Genomic DNA, 16,151 nt, shown 5'->3' with positions numbered 1-16,151 from the left:
AAACAGTTGAACTACATAACAGGATGAGGTTATTCCTTCAGAACAGAGGGGCTGTCTGCTAGTTCAAAAGGAGTTGTTGGTTGAGATAATGTGGCCCTGTTACTTCTTCTGTCCCCATGAGAAACTGAGGAACCTCTGGCCTGGATGGTATCCCCAAAGAAGAGAGACCATCACTGCAACAACGTAGTATTGGGGAAGATAGATGGACAGGCGGCGGGGAATGGTTGGGCCAGCATTGGCTCCAGCCATTCCATGAGAGCTTAACTATGCTGCTGCTTTTCTGGCAGATTGGCTCTGACTGTTTATAGCTTTATCTAAAATGATAGGGGAATAGATAGTTACAGGAAGTTTTTTCTAGCATCTGGTGTAGGTGCATAGGATGAGACTGTGATATGCATCACTATACTCCCCTGGCTACAGGCTCAGAGGGAAGTAAAATGAGCAAAACAGGTCGAAAGAGGGCTGTTTGTTTTGACATGTGCCCAGTTTTGGCTACTGAAGGATTAAGCCCTCATGGCACACCACAGAATGCAGACACGATGTGTATTTGGAAAAGCTGGTAATACTTGTACAAGTGCATTTAGGTAAAAATCTTTGAGAATCCCTAATTCTTAATAAACTCTGATGCTTGGCTTTCTCATTTTGCCAAAATGTTACTGAGATGTGTCCTTAACTGTAGTTGAAGATGGAGAATTAAAGGTCAGACTAATCTGTTTTGAATGGTGCTTTGTACTCAGAATTATCGTGCTTAATATTTATCATCAGCTGCATATGGCAAGTAGTGGGGTTTGCGTTTTTTTTTTAGTGCATTTCCTGAGATACATTTCAGCTTTTAAAATTATTTCCCTGATAGAATAAAAAATTTGTGAACTTAGCTTACTGTTTGGGAAGACTAAAAGGTACATACCTGCCTCCAAAGACACAAAATCAGCCATTCCTTTCCTAAAATTTAAAATAATGTGTGCAGTACCATGCTTTCAGGCCAAGCCTGGCTTATTCTAACTTGGAGCACAGTCAGTGGTAGCAAGCCCTTGATTTCCTATCAAACTTTTCTGTCTATTGGAGTATTTGCAGCAGTATCCCAGGAAAGTGAAATGAAGTGGGTTAATTCCTCTTACTGGATGATGGATTTCTCTTTTTGTAGTCAGATAAAAATGATTCCCTGGGGTGAGGAAGCAGCAGAGTGAACAAGGCTGTGTTATTGAGGAAAGCGAAGCAGTATTCTCTTAGGCTGGGCTTTTTTGTTTATTGGAGAAATAGCCGAGCTGCCATTTGTTTCTGGCTGACGGTTGCATCAATAGGCAAATCTATTTGATTTCACGTGTTGCACATCAGGTGTGAGTAATGAAACTCATCTTGGCATGTTCATTTTCTACTTTCGTTCAGCCTGGATTCTCACATGTTACTTTGTTGTATAAAATCCCAAGAGGCTATTTACTGCATGAAAATCAGACCACTTTGAAGTGATTTCTGCTTTTTTTTTTTTTTAATGTAAAATTTAGAAGGCCTAGTAATATACTGGTAACGCTGTAAAAAATGATGCAAGTTCCATTTACTCTGTGTTTGGCTAGCACCTTGAACATTTGCCATACAATAGGTGCCTTTTTAATTCCTATATCTTTTCATTGTGTGGTTGAGCTGAAAAAGTGCTGTCTGGCTGTATCAACACGTATATCTTCCTGCTGCCATTGACCTTCTTCCTCTTGAGCTTGATTGTAAATTTACCTGAATGTACAGCAATGGCATCTGGCTTGATCTGTGGCACATAAATGTTGATGTGAGTTACGAGAGTCTGGAGACGAAGCTGGTGATGGCACAGGGGAGCTGCTGCCAACCAGAGCCCCTTATGCAGCAGTGCAGAGGCCTGGGAGCTCTGCATATTGCACTTAAGGGAAAAACCTGTGCTTTTGGCAATAGTATGAGTTGGCAGGGTTTCCATCCTCTCCTCCCACTGTGTTCAATTGCCCTTCAAGACAAAGAATTAAAAAAGATTACCTCGGTTACAGCGATGTGATCTGTGACTGCTGCTTTCACAGCATGTGTCTGTGTTTTGAGAGGCAAGCCAATGGTATCTCCACTGCTCCTGCCCTGCTTCTTGCTTGTCCATGTGACTTTTAGCATACCTTTACTTTTTGTGGCACCACTATTAAGTTGCATGTGCTCACAGTATTGAAAAAATGTGTAGTATTTGTAAGAGGGAGCTCAATCAACATATTTTTGCCTAATTTTCCTGCCACAAAATTACATCATTTCAATTTATCCCTAATAAAATGCTTGTCCTAATTCTGGTGCCTATCCCTTTTATCTATTAATATGACAAGTTGGTAGAATACTGAGCAGAGCACAGTAGAAGCTGTTGCTGTCAGGAGAGCTTGAAGGCTGCAGAGGTGTAGAGTAGTTCTTCAGTCGAGGTATCTTACCTGTTTCTGTTTGAAACCTGTTTTTGTATGTGTATCTGTTCAAGGTGATTCCAATGTGTACTCAAAGATGAAAGGTATTTTTTCAGGTAATCAGGTCATTTTATGTTCATATTCATCGAAGCCAATTCCTTTTATGAAACCTCCATGACACTTTCATTGTCTTTTATTTTATGTGCAATCTATTGCAAGTTCCATAGGCTTTGAATGGCCTGAAGAACTTGCCATGGTTTTGTCTGTCATGCTGTCACATTTTTGGCATTTTCCTGTCTTTACTCCATGCCCATGTGAGGTGTTATGTTCACATACTCCCTGATACATTTCATGTGCACCAGTCCAGTTCACAGATAATATTTTTTTCATGTTTTGGCCAATTTATTTAGAGTGAACATTTCAAAATTGCTCTGATTTGTGTTGCATTAGTGACCTAAACTTTCTGTATGTTTTCCTGTATTTCTTGCAAACTGTGTGAAATCAGTGTTCATCTACAAATGAAATTATTTACATGTCTGTCTGTAAATATACATTCATGGATTATGAAAAAGCACTTTATGGTTACCTATTAGGGCTTCCCCCTTTTCTTTCTTCTTTCCCTCCCCCTTTGTTTTTTAACTAATGTGCTCAACTGATTTTTGTAGGCTGCTTTCTACTATACATCTCAATGTCATGACATAGGTTTATGAAGTATGTACATGGATGGTTTTAAAAAGATCTCTAGCATTGTAAATCTTTAACAAAAACAGGATCTTCAAGTTGAACTAGATGCAAAACTCATGGAAACTGGAAGTTGAACTAAAATGCCGAATGGTGGAAAAAGTTACTAAAGTACTATAAATACTAAAATAAGGTACTAAGATTCTAACTAGAAAATGAATTGTTGACTACGTTGACCACTTACTGAGTGTATTCCTTAGTGTTTAAAAGAAATATTGGGAGATTTTTTTTTCCTCTACAGTTGGATCTATAAAGAGACCACTACATTATATATGCTGTTCTTCAACCTGCAAAGCAGTTTACAGAAGTGACTTAGCATCGTTATCTCTTCTGGCAGGATACAAAACTGAGGAAAGAAAATCTATTCTGTTACTTACCCAGATTGCAAAGGAAAATGTGGTAGAAGAACTAGGATAGAACATAGTTATATTGGGTATAAGTGTTAAAAGTTATTGGATACTAATTTATTGGCACTGACACATATATGCATGATTTGAATGGTAGAACAAATGGTGAAGCAATTTCTCAAATAAATGTCATTATGCACCAATGTATTTTCCAGTTAGCTGTGGAATGGCATCTCTCAGAAGGTCCCCTGTGACTGTTGTTGTGCAGCAGGGTTGAAAGAGGCCACTTTACTTATGAGTGATATCACTATGTTTGTCTTCAAATCCTCTTTATGTGAAAACAAGTTCTTTAAATGAACATCAGCGGCCCAAAGGAGATGCAAGGTATATGGAGGAGGACCAGAGCTGTGCATTGCTCTCCTGCTGCCCGTCCCAAGTGATTTGCTTCCAGCAGGCATGAGGCAAGTGCAGGCCCTGCACTTGGACAAGCAGCTGATGAGTTTGTACTGAATGATGTAGGGTGGGAGGTAGGGACGATGGACCTGGAGGTAAATGCTCCGATGCTGCTCACCTGCTCCTGTTCAAGTGAGGGCTGCGACATTGTGTGAGACTACCTGGAGTCCTGTGAAGAACAGGATCCCCGAGTTCCAGTGACAACACTAATTAATAATTTAAATCCTTCATCTCTCTTGGAACTCTTTGATCTTCTGTTTTTCAGCCTTAATAATTGTCAGCATTATGAAGTATCTTTAATCCACTGGCTTCTTCTAAAACAAGGTAACTTCTGTTTCGAATGGAAGTTAGACCATGGTGGGAGTCAAAAAGAGAAACTGAAGGGCCATGTTAGTCCCTGGAGTATTTGCACCTTAGGGCTTTAGTGGAGCTGTAAGCGGTTTTTATAAACTACAAACATAAGTCCTTTTCAGTAAGAAAAATATAGGATAAACCGTGTTTACATGGAACTATCTTTTATGACACTGATTAAAAGAAGTGTTTCCCTGGATGTGGAATTAGTTACTCGTTGGTAGAATAATCAGAGGGAACTAAACTTACAGTGAATGTGTCTCTGTCAGGTTTCTTCAAAGGAAAATTCTGAAAGAGCCTGGTTTCATTAGGCCACTATGGTCTGTTTGGGGTTTTAGATGCCTGTTTGTGACATTAATATCACTGCAGAGTAGGTCTAATTAGATATTCTCGAGGTTTGATCATCAAATCTGGAGCTTTTTGCATAAATAAATATTTGACAATTGAGAGTTACTTTTCTTCATAAAAAATAGTTTCTTGAAATGTGTATCACAAATAAAAGCATAGTCCAGTTACTGTCTACTGATTTTTCTTTGCAGAAATACTCCCAGGCCTAGCACTTGCTTGAATTATGAACTCAGCCTCAACTCCAGACAGTGGTAAAACTCTGTATAAAATAAACACATTGAAATCAGAGTGGCAGATTTTATGTTAATTGACTCTTTTAAATGTGTCATATTTAGAACATTTATTGTATCTAAATATAACTGAAGAATTTGAGAATATAGTGTTATTGTACTCTTTTGTTCTCTATGTGGCATCATCAGGATTATCCCTAGTGAAGCCAATTAAGTCATTGGTTACTTTGTATTCATCAATATTATGTGTTCTTAATGATGCATTAAAGCATTAAATAATTTCTAATCTTCTCTACTTTCTTATAAATGGACATTTTTATAAATATATTTATTTTGGTAATGCTGATACATGATGTTTTATAAAAGGCAGAATGACACATTATATTAGCTTTTTTGTAATTTCTGTCTCATTTGTACTTTTTATAATGTACAGACTTCTACTATATGCCATGGAAAACAATTTGGACTAATTTTTCTTTTGCCCACATTGCATATAAAATCAGAAATTTATTAGAAGAGATTATGTAACATTAAAATGCTGAATTTCCATAAATTAGAAAACTGTCCATCAGCTGTTGGTGATTTGCCTAGAGTAAACCAGCTCAGTGTGATAATTAGAGAGGCTTCAAGTCTTCTGTCCTTTCTCTGAAGATTTTTTGGATGAGAAATAGGAAGAGAGCGAGTTGGTTTAAGAAGGAAGACGGCTTGTACGTTAGAAAATAGGAATGTTATAGTCAACATTGTCCTTAATAGAAACTAATGGTGTTATTGGCAGGATGGACTTCAGATGATAAGTGAAATCCTTGACCCAGTTAAGTGTATTGTTTTGAGAAGCTTTGAAATTGTTTACTTTGGACAGCAAACAAGAGAGGAACATTCTGTGATTCTAAATGTTAAAAGGGGCAACAGCATTGCCTTTTCACTGTCTAAAATGCTGCTGCCTGTCAGTTTTTGTACTTATATTTGAAAATAATGAAAATCCTGAGCATGCTTTGAAAGTTGTGGAAGACAAATGTGAAGTAATATCTGAAAGGAATTCTGCACACCTTATCTGATCACCATTGAAGCCTGCAAAGACAAATTCTGATATGCTGCAGAGGCAATTTTATCCAGGTCTCTCTTTTTCAGTGCTTTTTCTAAGGAAATTGCCATGTTATTTTGGCATGTCATCACACAATTCAGGGCATAAATTCATGACATAGCTGGCTTGATCCCATGGTTTGCTGCTTCTCAAGAGGTGGTCCCAGTTCTTCTCATATGTTTTGTAGCGGTTTTTGTTTTTAAAATGTGGAAAATGCCTTCATCATTTTTGAAAATATGATTTAGTTCTTTTGGGAGGGCCAATCTTTTCCTATTTAAGCTCTCAAAGCAGTCTCACTGTAGGATCTGGCAGGATTGACAGCAAATAAAGGACAGTGGCAGGAGTGTGTGGCAGGGATTTAGCAGGAGCAAGGCTATACCTTACAGTAGCTGTTAGCTCATCTCTGCAGCATCATCTAATTGCATCCTGAGATTGCATCAGTGGGAGAATAGCTAAAAGATGTTAATATACACACACTTCTCTCTTTTAATTGATGATACTTCATCATTTCTCACATCGCCAGTCTTGCACGCTCCTGTCTATAGAAAATGAGCTAAAGCCAAGATTTTAATGGCTGTTTTATTCTGGAAGTTATAGGTTGATATACTGGAGATAAATAATACTAAAGGGCAGAATGAAATCCCAGAGGAACACTCCTTGAGATTAGTTCGATCATTTCAGTAGTATTAAGAATTGCCATGATGTCTATCAGGATGATGACAGGTACCAATGACAAAGTTGCAGTGATAACTAAATAACACAGCCCACCTACTGTGTTTAATTGTGAACTTTTTGAAATGAGTTCCATACTATTGCTGTTTGTGTTATTTATTGCTCTTACGGAATTAATGGAATGTAGAACTTTGGGTTAAAAATAACATAATCTACACAATGCTGCATGCTGTTCACCTTTCTCTGGGAGGAAACATCCCTGTTTCCTTAGTATCTCCTTTGTCTGGTTGTGGTTTTTTGTTTTGTTTTGTTTGTGGTTTTTTGTTTGTTTTGGTTTGGGTTTTTTTTATTGTTTTGTTGTTTGTTTGTTTTTTTGTTTGGTTGGTTTTGGTTTGGTTTGGTTTTCTGTTTGGTTTTGGTTTGGTTTTCTTCCTTTCTTCTTCTCTGTTGAATTCTGCATTGCCTTCTCTGAACACAGTATCTGTCTTGCTCTTGATCTGCGAAATTATATTACTTATTTAAATTCCTCCTGCACAGTTATTTCATAGATTGTAAAATAATCAAGTTTTTCAGGTATATAACTTATTTATATGTATGTGATAGGTAGGGTGGTGTATTGATGAAGGCATTGAAAACTACATATATATATATATATATATATATATATATATATATATATATGAACAGCATGTCTGTCATCAGTCTTTCTACTGCTTTTATTATGGTTAATTCTCCTGTCTGTGCATGACATGTGAAATTACTTGGGGCAAGACTTATCTTTTTCTGATGCCAGAAATTCTGTTTAAATCTAAACAGAAGTATATGTAAGGTAATTATAAGGATAAATCCAGATAATCCAGTAGGTTTAAGGTGATCATTATCTTTCAATGGTGACTAGTGGCCTGAGACTTAAATTGCTGGTGCCAGTCTGAAGTATTATGAATAGCTGGAAGATTATGAGTAAGCCATCTTTTGATAACCAGGATTTCTTAAGTCACTTGAAGTAATTATGTAATAGTGTGTATAGGGCTAATGAGATTCTGGCAGTTGTAGAAGAAAAATAATCACAAGAAACAAGATGGTAGCCATCCTGCCACTGAAGTCATCTAACTGCAAAAATTAAAAGCCGGAGGGAGAAGATGAATTCAGACTTGGTAGGTGTCTGTATCATCTTCATAGAAAAATGAATACATCTTCGAGGGCCCAGTACAATAAGGAATTGCCTCCATGACTACAAGAATGTGAAAGCTCCAATTCTTCCTTAGGCTTTGTGGCTGTAAAGGCTAATTTTGTTTTTACAGAAAGAAATTGGAATATTTTTTTTTGTTTTTTGGCAACTGTATTATGCCTTTTCAGTACTCTGTCCTTCCCATTGCTTGCCATACCTGGGGAGTCTGTTAAATTTTCAGAGTATGAGTTTGTTCTTGAAGAGGGTAATCATTATCAGTCTTTTTCATTCAGTTTTTGTGAGATTTAATTTGGATGAAGTGAACCAACTGCATTTTTTTTTGCAGAACCTTGAATATGATTCGTGTGTGGTGAAATTTTGAATGCTAGAAGTGAAACCAGCCAAATAGATTTTAAACTACAGTGACCTCTTGTGAAGTTTTGTCCCTTGGAGCACAAGATATCTTTAATCTTATAAACGATAGTCATTATAATCTAAAACTAGCCTGGGCCATGTAGTCAAGGATGTACCTTAGGGACTATCCTGCCATAATGGGGTATGGCCAGAATGACCTAAAAGATATCTTCCATCTGAAGCTTCCATGGCTTTTTGAGTATAATAATTATGGGTGTTGGGCAGTGGGAAGGGAGCATCACTATGAATATACTACAAGTAGGGTGATTGATGAAAATCATATGCCTTTTTCTTTGAACAATGTGATCAAACAAAGGACAGATAGTTTAAAGCCTTATTTTACAATGTGATACTTCTTAACAAAGCTTCAGTTTAGGGCTGTGATAGAAAGGAAACAGACTGACTCACAGAAAGCTGAGATCATTTCTTGGATTGCATCTGAGTGTGAAAATATAAAGTTGACATTATGGAAGCTATGAAGTGTTTCTTGCAGTGCTATAAATGAATCACTGGCATTGACAAGAAGAAATTGAATAAGTACATGATGGGAAACAAGTTCTATTATGAGAAATACTGTTTCTCCTTTAATTTTGTTTTTTATTTCTCCTTCCCCTTCCTCTTCTCTTTTCAGGGTAAATGGAAAGCTGGTGGCCTTGAAGGTAATTAGATTACAGGAAGAGGAAGGAACCCCCTTTACCGCTATCAGGGAAGGTATGCACTCACATTTCATGATTATACATGGGTTTATTTTATAATTACATCTCATTTCTTATTTCTCTGCCATGCTCTAGTGAATAGCTTGAGAATTCAAATTTTATGCTTATGTTCGCAGTAGGAAGAGACTTTGGTGCTTCAAAAACAAAGTGTCTGTGTGGGAGTTCCTGGTAAAGAATGCAGCTCTGCCTCTGCTTGGGCTCCTGTTAGGTTTACTATACAAATGAGTACTTAAGAGCATGTTTAAAGTGGGTGTAAGAAGTCACTCTGGAAGATGAGGGAACTGTGTAAGTTGTGCTTCTTGCCTGCAGGCAGCACCGAAGATGAAGGTAGATGTAAGATTTGTATATCTGCAGCATGAAGCGAATAAAAGTGTTTCTTGACAAAGGCAATCAGAAGATCAGGGAGTGAAAATGCAGACATCTTAGAAGCTGTGTGTAGTTTGGGACTAGCTTTTGTTTGCTTTTCCTTCCCCATGGACTCTAACGTGCGTGGCTTGGGAATGATTCTTATCTAGTGCACTCGGAGATGCCTGTTACGCTTTCTGCTCTGCTTCTTCATCCTTCCTTGTCAGCCTCTTGTGGTCCCTAGTGACGGCTGCTTTATCTGAGCCTGCCTGTGTTGAGCTCCTTTGCAGAAATGTGAGTCTCCTCTAGTAGAAGGCACTAAAAATGAGAGAAATAATAAACAATTTACCATTACACCACTGATTCAGACTCAGCTGAAGTTGATAGTGAACTAAAGAGATGAGACTGTTGTGGCTTTTGAGAGACCTTTTAAAACTGTGCTGACTATCTCAGCGTAATTCCCAAGGTGGGAAGGGCCAGGGAGGTACCAGAACATCAGCCCTCACAGTATGGCCCCACGTGGGAGGTGTGCGGCTTCGTGGCCATCGCAGCCCCGGCAGCTCCAGCTTCCTCATCCCTCAGTCCAGCCTGTGTTCCTGCAGCTATCTGTATGCTGTATGTCTGTCTGCACAATAAGCCAGTTTTGGGGTGGACTGGGCAAAAAAATTCCATGTTTCATGTGATTGACACTGTGAAGCTAGAAAAAATTAAGTTACTGTGGATTTTCACCCCAAGGTTGTACATTTTAAAGGAAGCTATTTCACAAAGGAAAGAAAACCATGGGTGGCCAATTTATGAAGGAACTTTAGCAGTTCTTCTGTACTGCTTTGTTTGAGCAATAATTATTGAATGATCTGACACATTCATAACAATATATATTTTATGTGAGCCGTCTGTCTCTGCAGCTGTGCCATGATAATGAGGCGTGCAGCGGGTTATGAGTGCGGATTTCAATATTTGTAATGCCAAGTTTAAGGCGTAACAGCCTATGTTTCAAATATGTTTATTATTCTCTAGGTTTTTAGTTGATATGGTACTGACTTAATAAAAAAATACTAGATACAGCTTGTGGCTTTCTTGTGTCTTTTTAGTGACACTTAAAAGGTTTTTTCAATATAGCTTGGTCTAGATGAAAGTTTATAGCATTATAACTGTCAAATACAGTATAATGTATTTTCCTTCATAAATAGTTTGTTGTGTGAGCTCATTATAAGTTAAGTATTCTTTAGGAGCAAGAACAGAAATTTTTCCACTTGATTTTTCTTTTAAATTATAAAGGCACACTTGCATGAAAATACTTTTCACGCTGTCATTGGAAAAGTTTTCCTTTTAGCCATGACTACAGCACTGTTGTTGAAGCCAGTTAAAATTCTGGTAGTTTAATATTAGTAGAACAAAGCTCTTGTCTAGAAAAGCTCTTAAAGTTATTAATTAATATCCATTTTCTTAAGTATGCAGTGCGTCACTGATTTTGATGGGACTATATGTATCCATTGTATTTCTAAGTACTCATCTAGGATGGGACTAGATCCAAAGAATATTAGGCCAATGAGAGGGTTTTTGCTTGACTTTTGTAGACTCTTGGTTAGGTTTGGTCAAGCTCAGGTTGTTTGTGGCCTTTTTTGGTAAATGTAATTCTGTCCCCTAGGTAGTGGAACTTCATTCAGGTCTGTGGGAGCAATCAGTAGAAATACAATCCTGTACGTTTTCATCATGTGGAAGTTAACATGATATATAGAATGGGAAGGGGAAAAAAATCTGTGATTAGTTTGGCTTTTCTGCCGTTTGTTTTGATTTTGTCAGAAGCAAATATTAGAGTCGGAAAAATAAGAAAGGCTGTAGTACAAATGTAACTTTCAGAAGGTAATCTCAGTGATGTTGTGCCAGACCCCTATTATTTGACAGTAACTGTACAGCTGTGGACTTCACTAGCAGGACCCGATGAAGCTGTTGCTTTCCTCTTAGCAGCATCTAATCCACCTTGGGCATGCTGGGTTCTGTAATGCAGCCGTGGCTAATCTTGGCTACATGGGTGGAAAAACCCAAAAAATTAAGAAACACTTGTATGTTATCTGATAAGTTTGAGACGGAAGAACAGTAAGAATGGGACCCTGTGTTAAGTAGATTTTTCTCGATTTCAGCAGACTGCAGGTTCCAGCCCTATGATTTAGACTAGGAGCGTTAGGACAAAGGCAAATACCACTGAAGATGAGGTCACCTTCTAATTTAATTTATCTGAGTAGTAGTGTTGCCCTAGTCAAAAAATGCATGTATGGTATCTTGAGTGAGACGTCTGCTAGAGGGTGTTACTTTCCAAAGGCTTTCATAATGGAGAAACCAGGCAGATTTTGACCCCAGCTTGTTCCTTATTCTCTAATTTGCCATCAATGCAAAGAAAAATTCAGGCAGGAATCTGGTTATATGTAAATTAAAACTACTGTAAGTAAATTGTTTACCATTTCTTATGGCTCCTTGGGTAAAGCAGCGAGCATTCCTGTGCTGTGCTCCTAACGGGGATGCTGTATGATGTTAATTAGGAGGAAGTTATAGGCTGAAATCTTAAGCTGAGGGAATTTTGTAGCTGTCGTATACAGTGAACCATATTGCTACTCTTGTGATAGCAGCAGAATGAGACTCAAAGTAAAACAAAGCTACAAAAAAAGATTAAGATAAGTTGGAAGATGCAGGATATAAGTAGGGAATATGTGATGGGAGAAAAAAGGGCTAACTTGGTTGAAACAAAAAATGGAAGAAAAAACAAAAAAAAACCAACCCAGAACAGTCAAGCTGCATAAGAAAAATCATTGTTAATGTTAGTGACAGTGTGAGGTTCAGTTGAAACTTTGATTAAAGTTTCTACTTATAGAGTAATTCTGCTTCTACAGCACATAAGGGTTTGTGTCTTCTACAATATATAAAAGTTACATGGGTTTGAACACAAGTAGGTAAATGTGGCTTATTTATCAGTGCTGCTCAGGTCTCTATTGGATTTCTAGAATGAAATTTAGAAGTAGCCTGTGCTGAATGTTCTTTCAACTTGGTCTGAGTCAGTCACACTAACTTATTGATGCCTTTATTTAGTGGCATGCGTTTTTCAGGATGTTTCATTCTGAATTTAACTCATTTAGTCTGGGATAATCTAATTTACTTTAGAAGAGCCTGTTAAAAAAGGAGAGAGGGAAAGTGGGGTGGGGGAAGAAAAAAGGCAATTGTTTGGATGCATATAAGTGAGTGAACTAAACCTGTGTGATTTTTCTGATCACGTATATATGAGTGGTACAGGTCACCATATTGCTATTCTATCCTAAACGTTCCTGCCACTGTGGTATTTGAGACAGTGGAGTTGGGAAGTCATTTACACACTATTTTTCATTTAAACTAAATTTGGTAGAATACAGATGAGCAGATAATTTGTTTTCTGTGTTATTGTAGTTGTAGTTTATTCTTTTACTGTAACTCTTGTTATCAACTGTTCAGAGATGGTTCAGCACCAGACTTGAAATGTTATTAGATCCACTGCAACCAGCGGAAAAGTTCACTGACCTTAAATTTTATCACAGATATTTCATTCCCCTAATTTCCTGTAATATCATCCTTTCATCTAGGCTAAATACTGAACTATGTGATAGATTCTAATTCTGAAAACAGTTTGATTTACTACTATGTAGTTATCTCATTTGATTTCTGAGTAATAATATTCCTTATATTTAGAATGACAAAGATTCTGCTTTTTGGGTATTTCTGTAAACAAACATCCCTTGGTTTTATTGCTACCTTGCTTGTGAGGTTAACTTGCTTACTGTGTTCCTTTCATTTTGCATCCTTGAAAATAGCACCACTCCTTTACTCTGCTAAATTTGATTGACTATTGGTAATAAAACTTTATTCTAATGTTTTAGTATATGGTAATGTTTCATTTCTCATAGGTCTAGATGATGTTTCAAAGCATCATCCTAACCAGGTACATTTTGTAGCTATTTTTGTCCTTTGCTATTTAAATGTGATGATTAGGCAACTTTTTGTTTATTTCTCCTTTTTTTAAAAAAATAATTTTTGTATTTATATCCTGTAGTTGATATGTATTGGTTTTACATTTGTGTTTTACATTTAAAGTAATTTTCATTTACTTGTGTTTTACATTTAAAAGTGTTCAGGTCAGAGACTGTCTCTGTGTCTTCAGTCTGACAGCTGCCCAGATAATAATTTTCCATCTCCTCCAGTGTTGAAGGCTGCTACCTTAATGCCAAATACGGATAGCAGTGTGGAAAAACAGCATATAAAATCTTTGGAAAGAGCCAGCTGTCTTGCGTTATAAAATTAAAAAGAACACAGGATTTACTTAATGAATTTCTTTAACTTAAATTTGTAAAGAGCAGTTCAGTATGCATACTGAATAAGTTTGTTTTGTGACCTGCCAGAGAAAACTTAATGCATTTGTGTGCTCCTATAGAGCAGGGAGGAGGGATGCTTAATTCTTGGCCACAAAACATCTTCAAAAGTCTTCAAAGTTTCAAGCCTCTTCTGTCAATATCTCACTGTGTGCTAGAAGGGAAGCAGAGAAACAAAAAATGAAAACCTTAAAGGGTCTTTAAGAAAGAAATGTGAGTCTGCCTTTATGCCCCAGGCTGGATGGACTATCTGAGGCTGGGAGGTTTTAAGAGGTCTCCCTCTCTGAAGTTTTTGAGCTGGAAGGGATAAATCTTCACAAAACTGTTATCTGTAGAAACTTGAAGCACAGTAACTGCTAAGAAAAAATGCAGGCAAGATCAGTTTGCCAAGAGACATCTCTTACCTATGTGAACGTGTAACTTATTGCACGGTGTTCCTAATGGGTGCTCAATGGAAAATACTGCTTTGTAGTAACAATGCTGCAAGTGATGTAGAGCAGCTGTGCTTTTGTTATATCCAGGAGAAGTAGCACAGTCTGTACTTGAACCAGCTAAGGAAGGGTTACAGAAAATTATATTTTTACTTAGTAGATAAAATTCTTGTGACCTCATATTGAATTATTACCTGAGTTATTACATGCACTTCCCAGCTCAGTCATTTTTGACTGATATATATCATAACGATCTATACAACTTTAAGTCCACAAATGACCTCATGGCAGTAGTTTGATGACTCATGGTGATAAGCCTCCTATTCATTGTATTAGAGGAGGTCTGGAAGGTTGTATGCTGTAGGTCAAGGGCACAGCGGAACAATATCTGCTTATTTTCATAAGAGTCATTGTTGGTTGACCTACTGGTAGAAGTTAAACATGAAAATTGCAGTGGGAATCCTGTGTCTCTGTCTACCAGTAAAGAATAAATTATTCTTTATTTTGGAAGTTCAATCATCCTCTTATAAAAAAATAAGCCTATTCTTCCTTTTATGCAGGTTTATTTATTTATTTTTTTTTAATTAAGGAAGCTTGACAGCTGCTTTCTTTTGAGTGATAGGATTTTGGAGGACATTCATATTTCCTTGACAAAGTCCAGTCAAGAAATTTAAATTTCCACAACTGAAATGCCTAAAAGCTTCGTATGTGTCTGGCTCAACAAGCCTCAGGGAACTTCAAAAGATTACGTTTAAGATCATGGAGATGTAACTATTCTGAGCATGCATGTCACATGAGTTACTGTAGGGGCTTTGTGCCTTTATGTTTTTAGAGTTTAAGGATAAGTTCACTCTCCCGAAAAGCCACATTGCTTTGGGGCATTTAAGTAAAAAAAAGGACAGGACAGTAGCTTGGCAGTAGCTTGGGGAACTTTCTCATTGCCTCCAGAGTTGGCAGGGCTGGTGCCTCCTGCAGGCTAAGTGGTTATAGCTCAATTAACTGTGAAGTCCTTGCAAAGCCAATGCAGCTCGTAGTCATAACAGCTTTGGTTTTGGGGGTTGTTAAAAATAAAACACAGAAGCCAAGAACCTCTGGGACACTTTGTCACTGGATATGCAAGGTCGAGAAATATTCAAAAATAGAGAAATGCCAGCAATTTTAATTTCTCAGCCAGGTCTCTTTCTGTTATGGGCATCCTGCAGCCTTACCCAAACTGTATGCTTCATCAAGATAAAAGGGGAATACAAGATTTCCAAAATCTTTAAAAACTACAGTACCTTTGGAAACGGATGTTCCTGGTACCTTTCTTATGAAATGAAGTCAGCTTTTACAATTTCCAAGACTTTGCATTTTAGTTATTAAATATTCTATCATGTTGTAAAGGTATGTATGTTCATTCTTACTGACCATTAATAATAGGAAAATTACCTTTAATTTCTGGAGTTTTTATGACTGAACTTTTTTTATATAGCTCAGATTTTCAAGCCTATTTCATTTGTGTTTTCTGCTGCATGTGTGTACCTCCTGCTGTTCTTCCCAACCCTGACTGGCTGTTAGGTTTTTTTGTTTTTACTGACAATATTCATTTGCCTTTCTCTGAAAGCAGTTGGACTGACTGGCTGAAACAGGTGAACTGAATTTGTGGTCACCTCAGATGAACATGGGAGAGCTGATAGTTTTCCAATCTCAGATACACTGCGAGTGGTTACTGTGGTGTTATTGTGGTTATTGTGGTGTTATTCCTGCTTCTCAATGTGTCTAAATAGTGCTCTGCTCTCCTTCCTCACTTATTTTTGGTGGACTGAGCAAAGGCTTCTGCCCATGCAGAGTGCTCAGAAATGCTAGAGATTGATAAAATCTGTCTTGATTGTTTCTTTATCCCTTGCTATTCATAGGCTGAGCATAAACTTTCCATTCCCGCCTTCTTTTTTGTTTTGCTTTGTTTTGCGCTCTAACAAATTAGTGGTTCTCAAAATTATAAGACCTTCAGGGGAGCTGAGATTACATAAATGCAACATAATGGATGGTGTTTCCCTCTGAGAATTGTGACATAAATTTTAAACTCTATAATGAAAC

General features: G+C 37.4%; 1 protein-coding gene across 2 annotated transcripts in view; it reads left to right on the top strand.

Annotated features, from left to right (window-relative positions):
- Positions 1-16,151, top strand: part of CDK14 (cyclin dependent kinase 14) — a 320,901-nt gene that overhangs the window by 96,470 nt on the left and 208,280 nt on the right. For both annotated transcript variants that reach the window (XM_082044834.1, XM_082044833.1), the window contains exon 5: positions 8,827-8,906. In XM_082044834.1, coding sequence (XP_081900960.1) covers positions 8,827-8,906 — 80 coding nt within the window. The remainder of the gene's footprint in view (positions 1-8,826; positions 8,907-16,151) is intronic.

This window comes from Streptopelia decaocto (genome assembly GCF_964273445.1).
Source record: "Streptopelia decaocto genome assembly, chromosome: 2".
NCBI lineage: Eukaryota > Metazoa > Chordata > Aves > Columbiformes > Columbidae > Streptopelia > Streptopelia decaocto.
Note: the sequence above shows the minus strand (reverse complement) of the source record. Positions and strands in the feature narration are given on the sequence as shown.